General features: G+C 40.4%; 2 protein-coding genes across 2 annotated transcripts; one reads left to right on the top strand and one right to left on the bottom strand.

Annotated features, from left to right (window-relative positions):
* The first annotated feature begins 8,338 nt into the window (after nucleotides 1–8,338).
* Nucleotides 8,339–9,612, top strand: LOC148691961 (uncharacterized). The gene is made up of 2 exons (XM_088683456.1): nucleotides 8,339–9,289; nucleotides 9,517–9,612. The coding sequence occupies exons 1-2, from the start codon at nucleotides 8,339–8,341 to the stop codon at nucleotides 9,610–9,612; spliced, it is 1,047 nt and encodes a 348-aa protein (XP_088539582.1).
* A 5,728-nt stretch (nucleotides 9,613–15,340) lies between these two features.
* On the bottom strand, nucleotides 15,341–16,740 carry LOC148691960 (uncharacterized). Its single transcript, XM_088683454.1, has 2 exons — nucleotides 15,543–16,740; nucleotides 15,341–15,381 (listed from the first exon to the last, which is right to left on the bottom strand). Exons 1-2 carry the CDS (start codon nucleotides 16,738–16,740, stop codon nucleotides 15,341–15,343), a joined length of 1,239 nt encoding a protein of 412 aa, XP_088539580.1.
* Nucleotides 16,741–18,935: the final 2,195 nt, after the last annotated feature.

The raw sequence follows: 18,935 nt of genomic DNA, 5'->3' as shown, positions 1-18,935 counted from the left end.
GGAACCTAATGGATCGTACACCGAGTAAGGATATAAGTGAAGAAATTATATGAAATGGATAAGCAATTAAATGGTTTAATTGAAGAATGGTCAAGATTAATTAAATAGTTAATTAATTATACGAAACGTTCGTATTGGGCGTTTAAGTTAGTTTTGGGCTTCGGGGCACAAAAACGTTTTGGTCCACAAGGCCCATTATGTTTAAGTTGTATGACAACTAAAACAAAATGGGCAATTAAGCCCAATAACAACATATGGCCATAAGGGTGAGGGGTAGCAAACTTGTATTAATTACAAGTTTGCCACTCACATGAAATGAAGTGTAAAATCAACATTATAGCTTGGTTTCACATTAAGGGGTTTTCTAATTGAATTTGGGTGAAACATATTCTCTCATTTTTCTACATAGAGGCCGGCCACCTTAGGTGAGGAAGATCTAGCAATCTTTCTTCCCTAAGTCATCCATTTTCATCTTCACACAACATCTTTGGTGTGGAGACTTAGAGACACCAAACTTTTGGTGTTTTGGAGAACAAATCCTCAAATCCTCAAAGAAGAAAAGGAGCACTAAAAGGGAGAAAATCACAAGGAAGATCCAAGGAGCAAGGAGGTGACTTGAAGGCCCTCCACTTGGGTGAATCCCTTGTGTAATCAAGGATGAGCTTCAAGGGTAAAGAATCTCTAAATTCTTATTCTCTTTAATATTGTTAAAGAGTCTTATGGTTCACCATATACTAGGCTTTGAAAGTCATGGGTTTTATGAATTGTTTTTGAATGCATGCCTACTTTAAAGTGTTATTAGTATGCCAATGTATTCAAATGTTCTTACATGTTCTTAGCTAGGACAAAATTTTTCCTTCAAGTGGTATCAAGAGCCTAGGCCTAGTTTATGGTGGATCCTTTTGGGTTTTGTGATTTTTCATATTTTGTGATTTAAGTGTTGTAAATGTTACAAGCTTTGTTCTTGCTTTGAATATAAATTTTACTTGAAAATTTAGCATCTCAAATGTTGTAGATGTATTTCATTAAAGCATGAATAATGGAACTAAAAGTTGGTGCCAAGTGTTTTGGGATTTTCGGCCAAATCCAAAGGGTGATTTTTTGGGTTCATGTTAGGCTTGTTAAAATGGTTTTAAAGTGCTTTTTGGAACCCCTAAGTACCCTAGGATATTAACCCTCTTTTGAGTTGTGAAAATTTGAGTTTTTGGTGAAAGAAAACATCCATGGAGCTATTATGAGTTTTCATGTATGTTCTTCATATTTCTTGAAGTTCTTATCAAGAACAAAAAGTTTTGAAGTTTTGATTCAAAAGTTTTATGTTTTACATAAAGTTTTGATTATTAGTTGATGGGTGATGATTATTGGTGAGAAATGATTAAATGGCTTTAATTATGTCAAAGATTTATTTTTGAATATTGGTTGATGGATGATGATTGTTGGTAAGAAATGATTAAATGGTTTTAATTATATCAAAGATATATTTTCTTTTCAAACCATCCCCACCATCTTTAATCTCACCCACCAAAATCCACTTACAAAATTTTTTTTTTATCAAAAATCTCAATGATGGCCGGCCACCCCTCTAGTGGGGTACTTTTGTGCAATTATATAAAATGTTGATACTTTTGTGTATTTGAATTTTGGCCCAAAAGTTTGTGTTTTGCAAAATGGCCCAAATAAAATGAGAACAAAAATTGTTTTGTCTCTTTAATGAGAATTGGATTTTCATTATATTTAGTTCCATTTAAATCAATTCTATGGATCCAAAAACCAATTGTTTAAAGTTGCTTTCTTAGTTAATTTAGTTAATTAAGAAAAGGGTGATTATGAACCAAAGGCCTCGATAATTGAGCTATGTGATTGGCCGATTTACATTATGAATGCTTGGGTTTTAAGTAATGTAGATTTGAATGTAATTTGATTAATTCAAGTTGTTGTATTGGGCATAAGTCCTTCAATTTGTTGTAAAGGGCATAAGCCCATTATTTGTGTTGTAAAAGGGCATAAGCCCTTCTTATTATTTCATGTATTCCTCTTTGTTTATATGTATGCAAATTGGAATAGTTGGGTCCAACGCCCAATAGGAAATAACGGTTTAATTGGATTAAACGCGTAACTAAAATCAACAACTATCTACCTTAAACCCAAGGTCCAACACAAGGCTCGTGTTGGATCAAATCAAACGGTTCATAATCATCCTAAAACCTAAAACGACTATATAGTCCATATGAGGATGCAATGCGTTCGTTAGTAGTTCCATATAGTCTCGCTTGTTTCAACGAAACAGTGGGAGTATTATATGCTACTAATTCATATTAACTTGGACCAATAGTTGTGATAGGCCCATGTTCTTTTAATATGATTAAAATGTTTTTGATGTAGCCCAACACTACTCCCTCAAATAAAATGGATATTAAGTTGATAAGCGAGAGATGCTTTGAACATCTCTTCGTAGGCCTTCCACCGTGGTGGGCTCCAATCATTTGTGACTCATGCACCGGCTTCACCCTATAATGGGGAAGTTCAAAGTATGTGCTTACATCCAGGAGGAGTCCATAAACATATGATGAGGTGAGTGTAGACAACGAGTATGACCAACATGATATAATTCTGAGGTTATGCTTGAACCTCTACATAAACTAAGCATGGTGGGAATAACTTAACTAAGTGCAATGGTGCCAACATGATATAATTCTGAGGCATTCATTCTCTAGAGGCCAAACAAGATGGGTAATTACAAAAGTTGTAAATGACTAAAGTGTTATTCTCTCATCATTATTTTTGCTAACCAACATGATATAATTCTGAGGTGGGCTTGGTAATGGTGAGTCTCCCATACCCCGCTAAGAGTTCAACATAACTCTCGGATTCTATTGAGGGATATGTAATTTGCCAAAAATAGTGGGTGATACTATTTGATTCAAGACCCAATCAAGTAGTTAATCAACAATCTAATACGATTTCTGTTATGTTATGTAGTTAACGACATGCCTAAAATACTACCCACCATTATACTTGACAAAATGGCCCAAGACTTTTTCCTTGCATATCTCTCGGATGATTTCACTAAGTTTATTGTAAACTATAAAGTGAATAGATTTGATCATACTTTTAACGAGATGATTGACATGTGCTGTAAATTTGAAAAATGTTTCAAAAAGGACAGTGGGAGTGAGAATGCAAAAACAAGGAAAAGGTTACTTAAGAAGAAGGCAAAGAAATCCAAAGGAACATGCTTTCATTGTGGAAAGGATGAACGTTGGAAGAAGAAATACAGGGTGCGCATTGCGAGCCTTATGACACGAACTTTTGAAGAAACTATTTCGGTCATAGAAAGTGCTTTTACAGTGAGCTCCAATTCCTGGATATTTGATTCAGGCGCTAGTCAACATATCTGTAATACGATGCAGGGACTAGTAAGGAGCAAGACACTACGCAATGGGGAGATGGTTGTGCGAGTTGGGAACGGCGCTAAAATCTCTGCAAAAGCAATAGGCACCTACATGCTTAACCTACCCTCTGGGGAAGTCCTGGAACTTAAAAATTGTTTATATTTTCCTTCATGTATAAAGAATTTGATTTCTATCTCTAAGCTTTTACGAGATGGGCACTCAGTATTGTTTGACAAAATGAGTTGCACTTTATACTTGAACGGTCGTATTATCTCTCATGGTAATATGATAGAGGGACTTTTTCACCAAGAGACGAATAGTGGGATGCACTGTATTGAAAGCGGGAATACCTCAAAACCCAAAAGGGCTAGAGAAGAAGTTAACCAGGTTAGACTTTGGCATCTTAAACTTGGACATGTAAACCAGGATAAGATTCGCAAGATGTCGAAAGATGGATATCTTAGCCCATTAGGTAATGACCTCATGGGAACTTGTGAACCTTGTCTATTGGGGAAGATGACCAAATCTCCATTCACTGGGAAAGGAGAGCGTGCCACTGAAATTCTAGGGTTAATCCACACTGACGTATGTGGACCTATGTCTACTACGTCGAGAGGAGACTTCTCCTACTATATCACATTCACCGACGATCACTCTCGGTTTGGCTATTTGTATCTTATGAAGTACAAGTCAGAATCCTTTGAAAGGTTCAAAGAATTCAAGAATGAAGTTGAGAAGCAAACTGGGAAACAGATAAAGACCCTAAGATCGGATCGAGGGGGTGAATATCTGAGTAATGAGTTCCTAGATTATCTCAAAGAGTGTGGAATAGTATCACAGTGGACTCCACCAGGAACTCCTCAACATAACGGAGTTTCTGAGAGGAGAAACCGAACCTTGATGAACATGGTTCGTTCTATGATGAGTTCCGCTGATCTACCAATATCATTCTGGGGATATGCACTACACACAGCAGCTTATTTGCTGAATGCAGTGCCTTCTAAATCTGTTCCACAAACACCATATGAGATATGGTATGGAAAGAAGCCAAGTCTTAAACATCTTAAGATTTGGGGTTGTCCAGCATACGTTAAGAAACAAGATGCTGGAAAGCTTGAAGCGAGATCCGTTAAATGCTATTTTGTGGGGTATCCTAAACAAACCTATGGATACGAATTCTATCACCCTGACGACCAGAAAGTCTTTGTCGCCAGAACTGCTATATTCATGGAGGATGAATTAGTTCTTAAAGGAACTAGCAAGATAGAATTGAAGGAAATTAATGAGATTAATGATGAACCACAAACAAGCACTCGACAAGTTGACAACCCTGTTCCTGAACCCTTAGCTCCACGTAGATCTGAACGGGTTAATAAGCCACCTAGGAGGTATGGCTTAGACAAAGACTTTGGGGAATTGTACCTTCTAGGTGACAATGACACAAAGGAAGACCCTAGAGACTACATTGAGGCAATGTCCGACATTGACTCAAAGAGATGGCAAGAGGCCATGAAATCCGAGATGGATTCCATGTATCAAAATCAAGTCTGGACTCTTGTAGACCCTCCAGAAGGTATAGTACCTGTTGGAAACAAATGGATCTTCAAGAGGAAAATAGGCGTTGATGGGAACGTGGAGACTTATAAGGCTAGACTAGTAGCCAAAGGTTACAGGCAACGAGAAGGGATTGACTATGAAGAAACTTTCTCTCCTGTAGCCATGATTAAGTCCATTCGGATTTTGCTTGCTATAGCTACGTACCATGATTATGAAATCTGGCAAATGGACGTGAAGACAGCCTTTCTGAACGGCTACCTAGAGGAAGAGCTTTATATGGCTCAACCCGAAGGTTTCGTGTCCAAGTCTGAAAAGACTAAGGTATGCAAGCTTCAAAGGTCCATTTATGGACTTAAGCAAGCCTCCAGGAGCTGGAACATTCGTTTTGATACTGAAATCAAATCGTTTGGTTTTACCCAAAACGAAGACGACAATTGTGTTTATCAAAAAGTCGTTGGGGAAGCAGTTGTATTCCTAGTGTTATATGTAGACGACATATTGCTATTCGGGAATGACACTGCAGTACTTTCTTCTGTAAAAGTGTGGTTGTCCAAAACCTTCCACATGAAAGATTTAGGAGATGCATCTTATGTACTTGGGATAAAGCTCTATCGTGATAGATCCAGAAAATTAATTGGATTATCCCAATCTATGTACATTGATAAGGTGCTAAGTAGGTTCCAGATGGAGCAATCTAAGAAAGGTATTCTTCCTGTAGGACATGGAATTCATCTTTCTAAGTCCATGGGACCTAAGACTCCTGAAGAGATACGGCATATGAATATGATTCCTTATGCTTCCGCCATAGGAAGTCTTATGTATGCCATGATATGCACAAGGCCTGATATCGCATATGTTGTGAGCATTACTAGTCGATATCAATCTAACCCAGGATCAGAACACTGGGCAGCTGTCAAGACGGTCCTTAAGTACTTAAGAAGAACTAAGGACATGTTCCTCGTTTATGGAGGAGCGACAGAGTTGCGAGTGGAAGGCTATACAGACGCAGATTTCCAATCTGACGTCGATGATAGAAGTTCCAACTCCGGTTATGTATTCACTCTGAATGGTGGGGCTGTCAGCTGGAAAAGCAAGAAACAAAGTGTAATTGCTGATTCCACGACAGAGGCTGAATATGTCGCTGCAGCTGAAGCCGGCAAAGAAGCGTTCTGGATGAAGAAGTTCATCAATGAACTTGGAGTGGTTCCAACCATTACATCACCAGTAACTTTGTACTGTGATAATAGTGGGGCGATAGCTCAAGCCAAGGAACCCAGGGCACATCAAAAGAACAAGCATTTTGATAGGCGCTTTAATATCATTAGAAGATATGCTGCCGAGGGGAAAGTCAACATCCTCAAAGTTGCTTCAGCCGATAACGTAGCAGATCCACTAACGAAGCCAATGTCTCAAATCCAACTTGACCGTCATATGGAAAAGATGGGTATTAGATACATGGGAAGATGGCTTTGAGTGCAAGTGGGAGATTGTTGGAAGTATGCCCACAAAGCCACTCATTTGATGTAATAGCTTTTTGGAATACTTATTGTGTTAAACTTTTATATGTTTAATAGAGGGCAAAGCTTATTGTTAATCACTATTTATAGTATCTTGTGTTTAAGCAATAAGGGAATCCAAGGAATGTAATTGATCTAAGAGACAAGTGATTTAAGTTAGTTAAATTAACGAGACCTTTCTCTTATGTTCATTCCTAAAACGTTCCTAGCCATAGGATTGCCAATTGGGCATTGACAATCCGCTAAGGTTAGTATGTGTTATGTCGACTCAAGCGTGAGTATGAACTAGTCTCAAGTCATTTGGTGTTGGACACTAAGGCAAACACATAGGTGCTCGAAAGAGTAATCGAGTACACTGAACAACGATCAAACGAGAGTTCAAACATACATGTCATGTGAGAACTCAATAGTTGCAATATGCAAAGTAGTCCTTTGACCTGAGGCATCATTGATGTCTAATGGTTAGGTCCTTGATCTTTGATTATGTCAACGGCATTCCATTGGAGTGTCCACGGCATTGTTGGGGTCAAGCTATCTAGTCATGTAGGCATATGAATGCACAACAAGGGATCTCTAACCTTCCATAGTGGAAGGAGAATACTCTAAGATATGATTCGAGAGTCTTTGGCCAAAGCATATGAATATGACTAAGGAAGGTTGTTCCAAATCTTATTCAATTGAATCATATAGAGAAATATCACATTGGATAGTAGACATGAAACAAACTATCACTTAAACAATGTAATTAAGAGTATTGTATTAGAGAAGGACCGTATTGCATTGTAGTTGTAACTGGATAGGTTCTCCAACCACTTCTACTTAGCTTGGGTAACCATGACATGCTGCTAGGCGTCACCCATGGTTTGTGGAAGCCCTAAAGATTAGCAAACACTAATTTTAAGGGAGAATTGAAATGTGGTTTCAATTCACAATCGATCGTTAAGAGTAACATCGCCCACTACCTCGCTAATTGGAACCTAATGGATCGTACACCGAGTAAGGATATAAGTGAAGAAATTATATGAAATGGATAAGCAATTAAATGGTTTAATTGAAGAATGGTCAAGATTAATTAAATAGTTAATTAATTATACGAAACGTTCGTATTGGGCGTTTAAGTTAGTTTTGGGCTTCGGGGCACAAAAACGTTTTGGTCCACAAGGCCCATTATGTTTAAGTTGTATGACAACTAAAACAAAATGGGCAATTAAGCCCAATAACAACATATGGCCATAAGGGTGAGGGGTAGCAAACTTGTATTAATTACAAGTTTGCCACTCACATGAAATGAAGTGTAAAATCAACATTATAGCTTGGTTTCACATTAAGGGGTTTTCTAATTGAATTTGGGTGAAACATATTCTCTCATTTTTCTACATAGAGGCCGGCCACCTTAGGTGAGGAAGATCTAGCAATCTTTCTTCCCTAAGTCATCCATTTTCATCTTCACACAACATCTTTGGTGTGGAGACTTAGAGACACCAAACTTTTGGTGTTTTGGAGAACAAATCCTCAAATCCTCAAAGAAGAAAAGGAGCACTAAAAGGGAGAAAATCACAAGGAAGATCCAAGGAGCAAGGAGGTGACTTGAAGGCCCTCCACTTGGGTGAATCCCTTGTGTAATCAAGGATGAGCTTTAAGGGTAAAGAATCTCTAAATTCTTATTCTCTTTAATATTGTTAAAGAGTCTTATGGTTCACCATATACTAGGCTTTGAAAGTCATGGGTTTTATGAATTGTTTTTGAATGCATGCCTACTTTAAAGTGTTATTAGTATGCCAATGTATTCAAATGTTCTTACATGTTCTTAGCTAGGACAAAATTTTTCCTTCAAAGCCATGGTCACCCAACAACCCAACTTCTCTATCCGCCATGGACTCCTATGAAGCTACAAGAATTGTGTTCTCGAGGATCCAAAATTTGGACCCAGAAAATGCTTCAAAAATCATGGGTCTGCTTCTGATACAAGACCATGGCGAGAAGGAAATGATAAGGCTAGCTTTTGGACCTGAAGTTGTTCTCCACTCGGTCGTTCTCAAGTCAAGGAAGGAGCTGGGAGTGCCCCTATCATCAAACTCTTCTTTCCCCTCCAACCTCAAATCTCTCATCTCCTTCCCTAAACCAAAAAATCACAGAGTTACTCTCAGATCTCCAAATCTCTCCTCTCCGGTAAAATTACCATCAACCTCATCTGGTACGGTAACTTTCAGCTCTTCCAACAAACCACAAACCCAGCAGCAACCGCTGCCAATTTCATTACCCAAGAAGCAGCAAAGCTTCATCCAAGAGTCGCTGGTCAACCTAGCCAGATCGCGGGGCATCGATCTCGTTCGGATCGACACTGAGCGCTCGCTGGCAGATCAGGGGCCGTTCGACTGCGTGCTGCACAAGCTCTACGGAGACGATTGGAAGCGGGGGCTGGCGGAGTTCAGGGTCAAGAACCCCGACGGGGTTATAATCGACGCGCCAGAGGCAATCGAGCGCCTGCACATTCGGATTTCCATGTTGCAGGTGGTTTCGGAGCTGAGAATCAAGCACGAGAGCGACACGTTTGGGATTCCAAAGCAGATTGTAATATACGACAAGGAAACGCTGTTTGATCGCCAGGCATGGGAGGGTCTAAAGTTTCCGGTAATCGCGAAGCCACTGGTGGCCGACGGCAGCGCCAAGTCGCACAAAATGGCGCTGGTTTTCAACCACGATGGTCTCGACAACCTCAAGCCCCCAATTGTGCTTCAAGAGTTTGTGAACCATGGCGGCGTCATCTTTAAGATGCAGTGGCAGGAGGGTTTCCGAGAAGCAGGGGAATCTGCGTGCTGCTCTGTAAAAAAAAAAAAAAAAAAAAAAAAAAAAAAAAGGACCTGGTACTACCATGGAGTTGGCTGTTGCACTGCTCGAGCAATTGTATGGGAAAGAAAAAGCTGATGAAGTTTCTGGGCCACTGGTGATGCGGTCCAACCATAGGGATGAATATGTCATAACTGAGCTAAACACAGTTGAGTGGACTGCCAGTGATTCCCCTAAGATTCTTGTACCCAAAGCTGTTGCAGCATCAGGTGCAAGAACATTGGTTCACCGTCGTTATGTGTGCACTCGAGTACAAGAACTCCGTGAAAATTGGAATGCCATCCAAAGTGGTTCATTGAGCTTCTCTTCGAGTTCAATTAAATCTGGCTGCATTAGTAGTCAAAAGCCTGAAAATGGTGTGGTACTCCATGAAAGATCAGGCCAGACACAGTCCTCAGCTTCCACAAGTGGTCAACAACCGAGAAATCGAGACAGTTGTGGCTTAAATGATATCGACAAAGCATGGAAAATGATGGAAATTGCAAAGTCAAGAATGCACACTGGTAAAAAGTGCAGCGGCAGTTCCGTCAACACAACAAGTGATTCAAGAAAACGAACTAATGTAAATCCTTGTTTTGGTACATCAAGTCAAGCGAAATCCTCATCCTCCGCAGGGTATTATCGACCAATAAATCAAGTTGGTTGTGGAACACGTGACATTAAGTCGAAACAGCACGTTCATACAAACACTGGCAGCAGCAGTGGCGTTCAGCATCCAAAACTTCTTTTTAGAATGTCAAGTACTTCAAAAGAAGCAACAAATGTAACATCGGGTTTTGATATTTTGAGAAGCCAACAACTTGGAGCCTGCGATCGGAGAAGAAACCATCATCCTCCATGTTTGAACAAGTGGAGGAGAAGAACCCATCGTGCCCAGCGATGGTCCCGAAACCCGCCGATGATGCAAGGACGGTTTCGAACAAAACAACAGCAGTGACGGACGAACAAGCAGCAGCCTTTCCTTCTTTGCATAACGCTGCAGCAACCGCCGACGTCAGGCAGAAGCCCAAACAGAGACAGCAGCTGCGCCATGTCTTTGCCGTCATCAACACCCTGCAACAACAACACGAAGCAGTCCAAAAATGGCAGCACCCACATGTTTTCCTTCAGCCTAAATCTGAAGAAAACCAAAACACACAAGAGCTCCGCTCCCCGCTCCACCGACGAAGTTGCTCAGTCAGCGACGTGAGCTTGGAGGACCCCAACTCAGGGTTTGGGTGGAAACCCTGCTTGTATTTCGCCAGAGGCTACTGCAAGAACGGAGCCAGCTGCAGATTCTTGCACGGCGGCAGGCTCGGAGACGCCGTCGTCGACAGCGGTGGACAGGTGTTTGTTGGGTCGCCGAGCAAGCTTGAGATGACGGAACACGACAAGGCACTTCTTCCTCTCCATCCATGCAGCTCCTCGCCTGCAAGTCCCTCAGCTCGTCACCCTGGCCACCATGATCAAAATCAACGAAGAGCTTCATTGACCGCTGTCAAACGACTAGCCGGTCTTCAAGCTCGACGCTTTGCACTACTTCAAGCTCTGGCTGCTTCTGCACCTCCGCCATGGCTGCTGCCTTTGAATGTGATTAACAAAAACAAAGTTTGTCAACTCACACCCAAAGAACTCACATCTGCTTGCCTCTGCTGCTGCCTTTGAATGAGATTGACAAAACCAAAGTTTGTCAACTCACACCCAAAGACTTTCTCCGAACTCCGTTGCTTCAGCTCTCCAAACTCCATAGCCGCAGCAACAGCATCCACTGACTACTCCAAGCTTCTCTGCAATTTCCTCCCTGCACCATGTGGGGAATATATATATAAAAAAAAAGAAAAAAAATAATAAAAAAAAGGATCTATCTTGGTGGATCAGCACCACCGAAAGCAAAGAAAAAAAATATAATAAAAACAATGATGGTGCTTCTGGAACCATGCGCAAAAAGAAAAAAAAATATATATATATATAATAAAAAGAAAGAAAAAAACCAATGAAGGTGCTTCTGGCACCATCTGAAATATATATATATATATATATATATATATATATATATATATATATAAATGAATGGTGGATCAGCGCCACCGAAAGCAAAGAAAAGAATAAAATAAAAAGGAATGATGATGGACGGTGATGTATATGTTTTATCTGTATTTATCACAATACACTGAATAAAATAAAACATGTCCATTAATCTCCAAGAAATTACAAGTGTGTACAAAAAAAAAAAAAAAAAAAAAAAAAAAAAAAAAAAAAAGATGGAGCTTTCACAAAGGATGTTCACGTGAAGCCCCATTACTTGGCAAAACTCTAGAAGCGGAAGGCATCGGAGCAGAAGGCATCGGAGCGGGAGGCATTGAAGCTAGAGCATTCCAGGCCTCAATACTTGGCCAAACGCTGGAAGACCCAGGAAAAAGGTGCCTCTGGAGGAAAGACGAAAACCTTTGACGATCACTTTGAATCCGACCTTCAGATTCTTGCAGCTCATCAAGCTTCCTCTTCATGCCCGTCGAATAGTTGTTTGCAAGCACGTGCAAACTTCTATTCTCATACTTCAGCTGCTTGATCTCTTGCTTGAGACTTTCCACCTCTGCCATCAACGATTCAACCTGACGGGAGCGAGCAAGTAGGCGTTGGCCCATGTTGGACACAGAGCCTGCACACTGAACGCTGAGAGCGAGGGACTCTTGAACGGCCAACTCATCGGACCGTCCTGACAGCAGCCTACTATCTTTTGGAGTGAGGAGGTTCCTAGCTACTATTGTAGCTGTTGTGGCGTCCTGCATCACGGAGTCTTCACCTGTAAGAGGACCGTTAGAAGATAAAAAAGAAGGGCGCCATACATTACCTTGACCGGGTGCAACCGGATCGCTGCTGAGACTCAAATCTAAGCAAAGGTTCGATGAGTTAGTCATTTTTTTCAAAGGTGTTCAGAGAGAATGGGTGGATGAAGATAATTCTCAAAAGGCCGGAGACGATTTTCAAGAATGGGCAATTTTCAGAGTGTGTATGTTGGAGTGATCGATACCTCTGTAAAAAGCCAAGCGACACGACCACCGATTCAAAAATCCGGATTTTCCTGCGTGAAGTTCGGCGACGCGTTCGTGGCTTTTCAGAAAATGCGTTCAACTTTGTCAAAAGATATCTGACAAAGTCGAGAACACGTGGAGGCCATCATCGCAACTACACGTCTTTAGCCGACAAGCGCAAAGTTCGGCGACGCTTTCTCTGCTTTTCAGAAAACGCGTGCAACTTTGTCAAAAGTGGCACTCGTTCAGAAATCGAAGAGGCGTCGTTCAGAAATCGAAGAGGCGTCGTTCAGATATCGAAGAGACGTTTGTCGACAAGGGTAAAAGAACGGTACCACCACTTGCTATTAAGAAATCCCTATATGTGTCGACCTTCGTCTCTTATGGCAAGGCAGACCTGAAGAAAATGCCCAACTCTTCCTCACCTCTGAGGGCGCACTCCCAGCAAAGCCTCTCGAAATACACAATTCTTCTTCTTCCTTTGAGAAAACCTATTCAACCTTTGAAGATACCAGATGCCTGGAGTACAGATGACCCAGGAGGAAACGATAGATTGAAGCATGTGCTGATTCATTCACCGCTTCTTCAAAAGCAAAGGTATCTCATATCATCAAGGGCGAAAGCAAAGGTATCTCATATCATGCTTTTTCCCTATCTTTTCCTTTGCCCTTGTTCTCACCTGCCAAGACAAGGACAGAGAAAGCAATATGTCGGAACCTCCACTCAAACCAGTTGCCACCAAGAAGTGAAGCACCATTTAAATGCAAAGGTTGCATTCAACTCCTGCATCGGAGGACAAATACTACAAGAGAAGATGCTAAACCTGCATAAGGAAATACCACTTCTGCAAAGGGGAGCAAGTAAGGCAAGTGAAAATGATACATCGAAGCATGTGGAGACAAGCACAACAAATATATGTGTTGATTCATTCGCTGCTTCTTCGAAAGCAAAGGTATCTCATATCATGCTTTTTCCCTGTCTTTTCCTTTGTCCTTGTTCTTACTCGCATGGCAAAGTGAAAGAAGCAATCAGCCGGCACTTGGAGTCAGTCTTCCGATCTGGAACCGACTACCTGGAATCTATTCCTGATTGCTTACCTAGTATTGCTCTCGAGTAGTCATCTTCAACGGTTGATACACTGCCAGAGAAGGGACAAGGAAACTTCAATCTTTCCGATTCGTATTCAATACGAATTGGAAAGATTGAACAAAGAAACAGGTCAGCACCTCCACCTCGTACTTGCCTGCCATATCCTGAAACCGCTCGTAAACCTTCGGGGGGAGACCAAAAGAATCCTGCTGCCCAGTTCAAGAGTAGCACAAAGGAAAATCAACGAGCGGAGGAGACCAGAAGAATCCTCCAGCCCAGTTCAAGATCAAGCCTCAATGGCCCTTGAAGAAATCACAAGTCCGATTCAAAATCAAGTGTTCACCACCCTTGAATCAAATTCAACTCCAGATAAAAGGAGTAAGTTCAGACCTTCGGAGGAGACCAAAAAAATCTTCCAGCCCAGTTCAAGATTAAGCTTGTGGAAAATCAACGATTGGAGGAAACCAGAAAATCTTCCAGTCGAACTCAAGATCAAGCCTCGATGGCCCTTGAAGAAATTTCCAGCTCAATTCAAGATCAAGCCTCGACGGCCCTTGGGTTGACATCTACATTAAGGGACTTCAAAACGCATCTTCTACACGTGACAAGCACATGTCTACGACGCGCCTTGAAGTGGGGGCATTTGTGGACATCGAAATTTCGGTGAAATGAATGTTGACCAATAATTAAAATTTCAACGCTCACGTGTCACATAAATTTTACATGTAGCGTGTGACTCAACGAAAAATCGAAATAAATTGGAAAAGTCATCAAATAGGACACGTGTCATTACCTGGCAGAAATGATTTATTTCATCTGATTATTTAAATCCAAAAATCAAGTTTTGGAATTCTATAAATAGGAAGCCAAGACATTCATTTTGAAAGAAAGGAAGAAGAGAAAGAAAGAAGGGAATTTACATCACACCAAAACCTTGAAGCCTTGAAACTCTAAAGCTCTCAAGCAAAATCCCGAAGGATCAAGAAAACACTCTTCGTTCTTCGTCAAACCCTCCTTCAAGGTCAAGCCCCAACGGCTTTTGAAGAACTTCCGCCGACTCAAGATCAAGCCCCGACGGCCCCTTGAAGAAAGTGTTCATCATCCGTTCGTCCTAAGATCAAGCCCCAACGGCCCTTTGGATCAACAACCTCAACAAATCCACACATCCAATCAGTCTTCAAGATTAGGCCCAAAAGCCCTTGAAGATCCGCTCGTCCATCAACCCTCAAGATCAAGCCCCGACGGCCTCTGGAAGAAATCCATACACTCAGTCTTCAAGATTAGGCCCAAAAGTCCTTGAAGATCCGCTCATCCATCAACCCTCAAGATCAAGCCCCGACGGCCCCCTTGAAGAAATCCATACACCCAGTCTTCAAGATCAAGCTCAAAAGCCCTTGAAGATCCGTTCATCAACTGTTCATCCCTAGATCAAGCCCCGACGGCCCTTTGGATCAACAGCTCATCCACAAACCTACACCCTACGAAGATAGAATCAGAGGATCAAATTACAAAGAGATTGTAACCCCAAAATCAATACAAACAAAAAATATATTTTGTACACGTATTCTTGTCTCTTGTTTCAGGAATTTTTCGTGTTTACAGAAATATTATAAAATACTTGGAACCCTTAACAGAGACAATTGGTAAAGTCCAAACATCACAATGAATCAATTGAAGAGGACAAACTGAAACTGATGGAGACAAAGCAAATGGTAATTTAGTGTTTTTGCCCAATGGGCAAGTAGGGCAAAAACTAGGGAACTTAGAATCCTTAATAGGAATAGAGGACATAATTTTTTTTAAAATTGCAGGAGATGGATGATCGAAACGTTGATGCCACATAAATGAAGAGGTTCGTTGTCCAAATAATGCCACGTTCTTGAAAGGAAACTTCGACAAACCCACACGAAACGGATACAATCCATTCTCACTCTTGCCGTGGAAAAGCGTCTTCCCCGTGGATAGATCCTTCACAAAGAAATCAGTAGGAGTGAAAATGAAGTAGCAATGATTATCATAACAAAAGCGATGAACGCTCAGTAGATTAGCAGAAGCAGAAGGACAATACAACACAGAATTTAAAGGAAATTGAGACACGAAACCGGAACCAATATGCTTTATAGACAAACCTGCACCATTACCAACCGCAACTTGGTCTTGGCCAATATATTCTGTGGAGAGGCTCAAATTAGCTAAATCATTGGTGATGTGTGACGATGCGCCACTGTCGGTATACCATGTAGGGGACCGTGCATTAACCACAGGAGAGGCAGCCATCATAGCATGAGATTGTGGATAGCGGCCTTCGGAAAAAGGAGACTTGAAACAATTTGCGGTAGAATGACGATGATCACCACAATAGTTACAAATATTAGAGGAAGAGGGAGCATCCGCAGCATGGTTGGGAAGATAGGAAGAGCGACGAAGACCAGCATTTGGTGTAGGAAGAAGTCCTCGATTCTGAAACGAGCCACGACCGGATCCACCATGAAACAAACCACTGTTTGAACCACCACAACGGCCAACAAAAGGATTACCAGCACCGCGACCTTGAAAAAAGCCACGACCTTGAAAACCACCACGACGGAATGAGGATGTACGACCATTTCCTCGGTGAAGTGTGGTTCCACGACCAGGATTGGGAGTGGAGCCAGAAGGGGCAAAGAGAGCTGTAGTGGTGTGATCAGGACTGAAAGTAGGGCTATAGTCGTCCATACGGTTTTCAGCGCTCAAGAGCAAAGCAACCATATCGTCAAGACTCATAGGATTTTCTCTTGCTTGAACCGAAGTAACTATACTTTCGAAAGCAGGACCAACACCATTCAAAATCAGCTCCATAAAATCATCGTCATCGACAGGTTTTCTCGCAAGAGCCAATTGATCAGCAAAGTTAGTTAATTTATCAACATAGTCTGTGATGGACATGTTACCTCTTTTAGTGGACTGCATCTGGTGCTTAAGTTGAAGAACACTGGTGCGAGATTGAGAAGCAAAACGTGTTTTCAGAGTATCCCAAGCAGCTCGGGATGTGTCACAGGTTGCGACGATGGAAAGCACATTGGGTGTCAAAGTTGAGTTAATCCAACTCAACAATTGTTGGTCATGTCGCTGCCAAGTTACGTACTCGGAATTGAGAGTAGTAGTATTCTCAAGAAACTTGGTTGGACATGTTTTTGTACCATCAACATAGGCAACAAGATCATTACTTTTAAGTAAGGGATTAAACTGGGCAAGCCACAACATGTAATTGGTTCGATCAAGTTTGATGGAAACCAGATAGGAAATATTAGGAAGGGAGCTGGTAAGAAGAGAAGAAGAAGCAGCCATGGAAGCGGAAGAAAATTTGAGAAGAAGAGAAGGCAGAGAAAAAGAAAGAAAAAAAATACAGTCGCGAGCTTGCTGGGTTAGAAGAAGGAGGAAACAGATGCAGGAGGTTTTGTCATTAGACAAATGGCTCTGATACCATAAAGAATATTGTCTTTGATGACTTATATTTATGCTTACCAATGCTGCAATGGCAGCATGGTTTATATACAGTTTGCATATACACGCATGCAATAAACAACAATAAAGGTGGCAGAAACTAAACAACAATAAAGGCGTCAGAAGCCATGTGATTGTTTGGCTGGGAGTATTCCTTCTGTTGTCCAAGTTGTACAGCAGCTAGTGGGATTATTAGTGGACAGCATGGGATTATTAGTGGACAGCATTAGCTTCATCAGGTTGCTCCGACCTCTGGTTGAGTTGGGTTTTTTTTGTCCTTCGATTTTGGAAGTATTGAAATGTAATGGGAAGGTTGGGTTGTAGTGGGATTAGGAAACTTGCATTCAGATACTCCGTTTGGCTGATAGCAACTGGCGACGCAGATGTCCTCCTTGGGTGTCCAGCGGTCCATTTATATGCAAGGTGTCTTTGGAACGACGATTTGGCATCATTTTACGATTTAAACTTCATAATTAGAACAAGTACTGCTTCAAGATGATTTTTAGGAAATTTTTTTATTCAATTTGAAGGCTGTTATGGCACAAAACTGATTTAATGAACGGTTATGATTATCGTACGTCAAAAATTTTAAAAAGAAAAATAGACGGTTAATAAATTTTTTGATATATTTTTAATAGCATTTGTAGCATAGTGCTTAGAGAGAGAATATACCGTGTAAAAAGTATGGCTTTATGCAATTTTCCATTTTTACAAAAGCTAGCAGTACTGGATAAAATAGTTAGTTATTAAGAGAACGAGGAGTCGGTGGAATCGAACCCATACCATGGCGCATAAACATCATTATTTTCTGTCACTATGCTAAAACGTCATTTATATGCCTTCTGTTATTTAGTTTATATGATGTGTGCATTTACCCTCCTAAAAAAGAAAAATCCTTCAACAATTTGATAGATTGATTAGGAAGAGAAAGAAATCAATTAGTTTTGTTCTCTAGCATTCCATTATGAATGCTACTTGCATCTCTATGCAGGGATGTGTGTATTTTCTTATTTGCGAATGATGTATTTTGACTGAATAAAATCAAAGATCAGAATTGTTCAATTTCTTAATCTTCATTTGAATAACACTTTTACAAAATCATTTCAATTGGAGATCATTTAGTCATTCAAGTGTATAGAACTAATCGACGGTGTAGGTACTAAGTAACATATTCACAATGAATTATCCATTTATTTGATATGTTTTATTCATGATGAATCGTCTATTTATTTGATACGTTTTATTTACGATGAACCGTCCATTTATTTGACACGTTTTATTCACGATGAACCATCAATTTAATTGATACGTGTGGTTGATAAAACGATCTTCAATTTGAATGATTTTTTCTAAGAGTGATCTTCATATGAAGATCAACAAATTGAATTGTTCCAATTGTTAATTTATTTAGTTAAAATACGTTATTCACAAATAAAGAATATATGCATCCTCCACATTGGGGATGCAAGTATTATCCTTTTATTTTTATTTGCTTATGTGCTACGAAATGAGTAAAAGGAATAAGAAAAAAAATCGTAACGAAACAAAAATAATGGCATCAAATACGACTTCTTTTGTGTTGCCATCACAAGTGATTAGTGACTGATCTAGAATTTTTTCCGCAGCTCCTTATTTCCTTGCTTTAACCCTCTTGGAGGACTTCTGTCAGTTTTATATGGAAGAATGGAGACTGTGTATGAAAGAGTAATTTGATTTTCCCATTGAGGGGGTGCTTTAGATCTCTAAAAAAAGTTGAAGTTCTACTGTAAAATCAATTAACGATATGAAAAGTAGTCTAATTTATTTGTAAGTCGTACTTTCTTTGAGGTGGATTCATACTCCCAACAATGTCAAAGATCACAACCCCTTCAATCCTTTAAAATTTACACAAATGAAACTAAAGGAGAAAATCACAAGGAGCTTGTAGTTCAAGCAGAAAGTCATGTATTCGAATTTCTCTGCTTAAATATTGCTTGTATGTATTAAAAAAAGGGAAGTTAAAAGGGAAAATTTATGTGAAGTGTAAACCTATCAAACTA

The sequence above is a fragment of the Pyrus communis genome, chromosome 13, assembly GCF_041283825.1.
Source record: "Pyrus communis isolate YQ-2024b chromosome 13, ASM4128382v1, whole genome shotgun sequence".
NCBI classification, from domain to species: Eukaryota; Viridiplantae; Streptophyta; class Magnoliopsida; order Rosales; family Rosaceae; genus Pyrus; species Pyrus communis.
The sequence above is the reverse complement of the archived record's forward strand: the minus strand, read 5'-3'. Positions and strand labels throughout refer to the sequence as shown.

What these genes read in the sequence shown, in the direction of transcription:
- LOC148691961 (XM_088683456.1), top strand. Translation starts at nt 8,339, where the DNA reads ATGGACTCCTATGAAGCTACAAGAATTGTGTTCTCGAGGATCCAAAAT. An exon ending in GGGAATCTGCGTGCTGCTCT is followed by an intron (nt 9,290 to 9,516) that starts GTAAAAAAAAAA and finishes AAGCTGTTGCAG; the next exon opens with CATCAGGTGCAAGAACATTG.
- LOC148691960 (XM_088683454.1), bottom strand. Translation starts at nt 16,740, where the DNA reads ATGGCTGCTTCTTCTTCTCTTCTTACCAGCTCCCTTCCTAATATTTCC. An exon ending in TGCGGTTGGTAATGGTGCAG is followed by an intron (nt 15,382 to 15,542) that starts GTTTGTCTATAA and finishes TTCTTTGTGAAG; the next exon opens with GATCTATCCACGGGGAAGAC.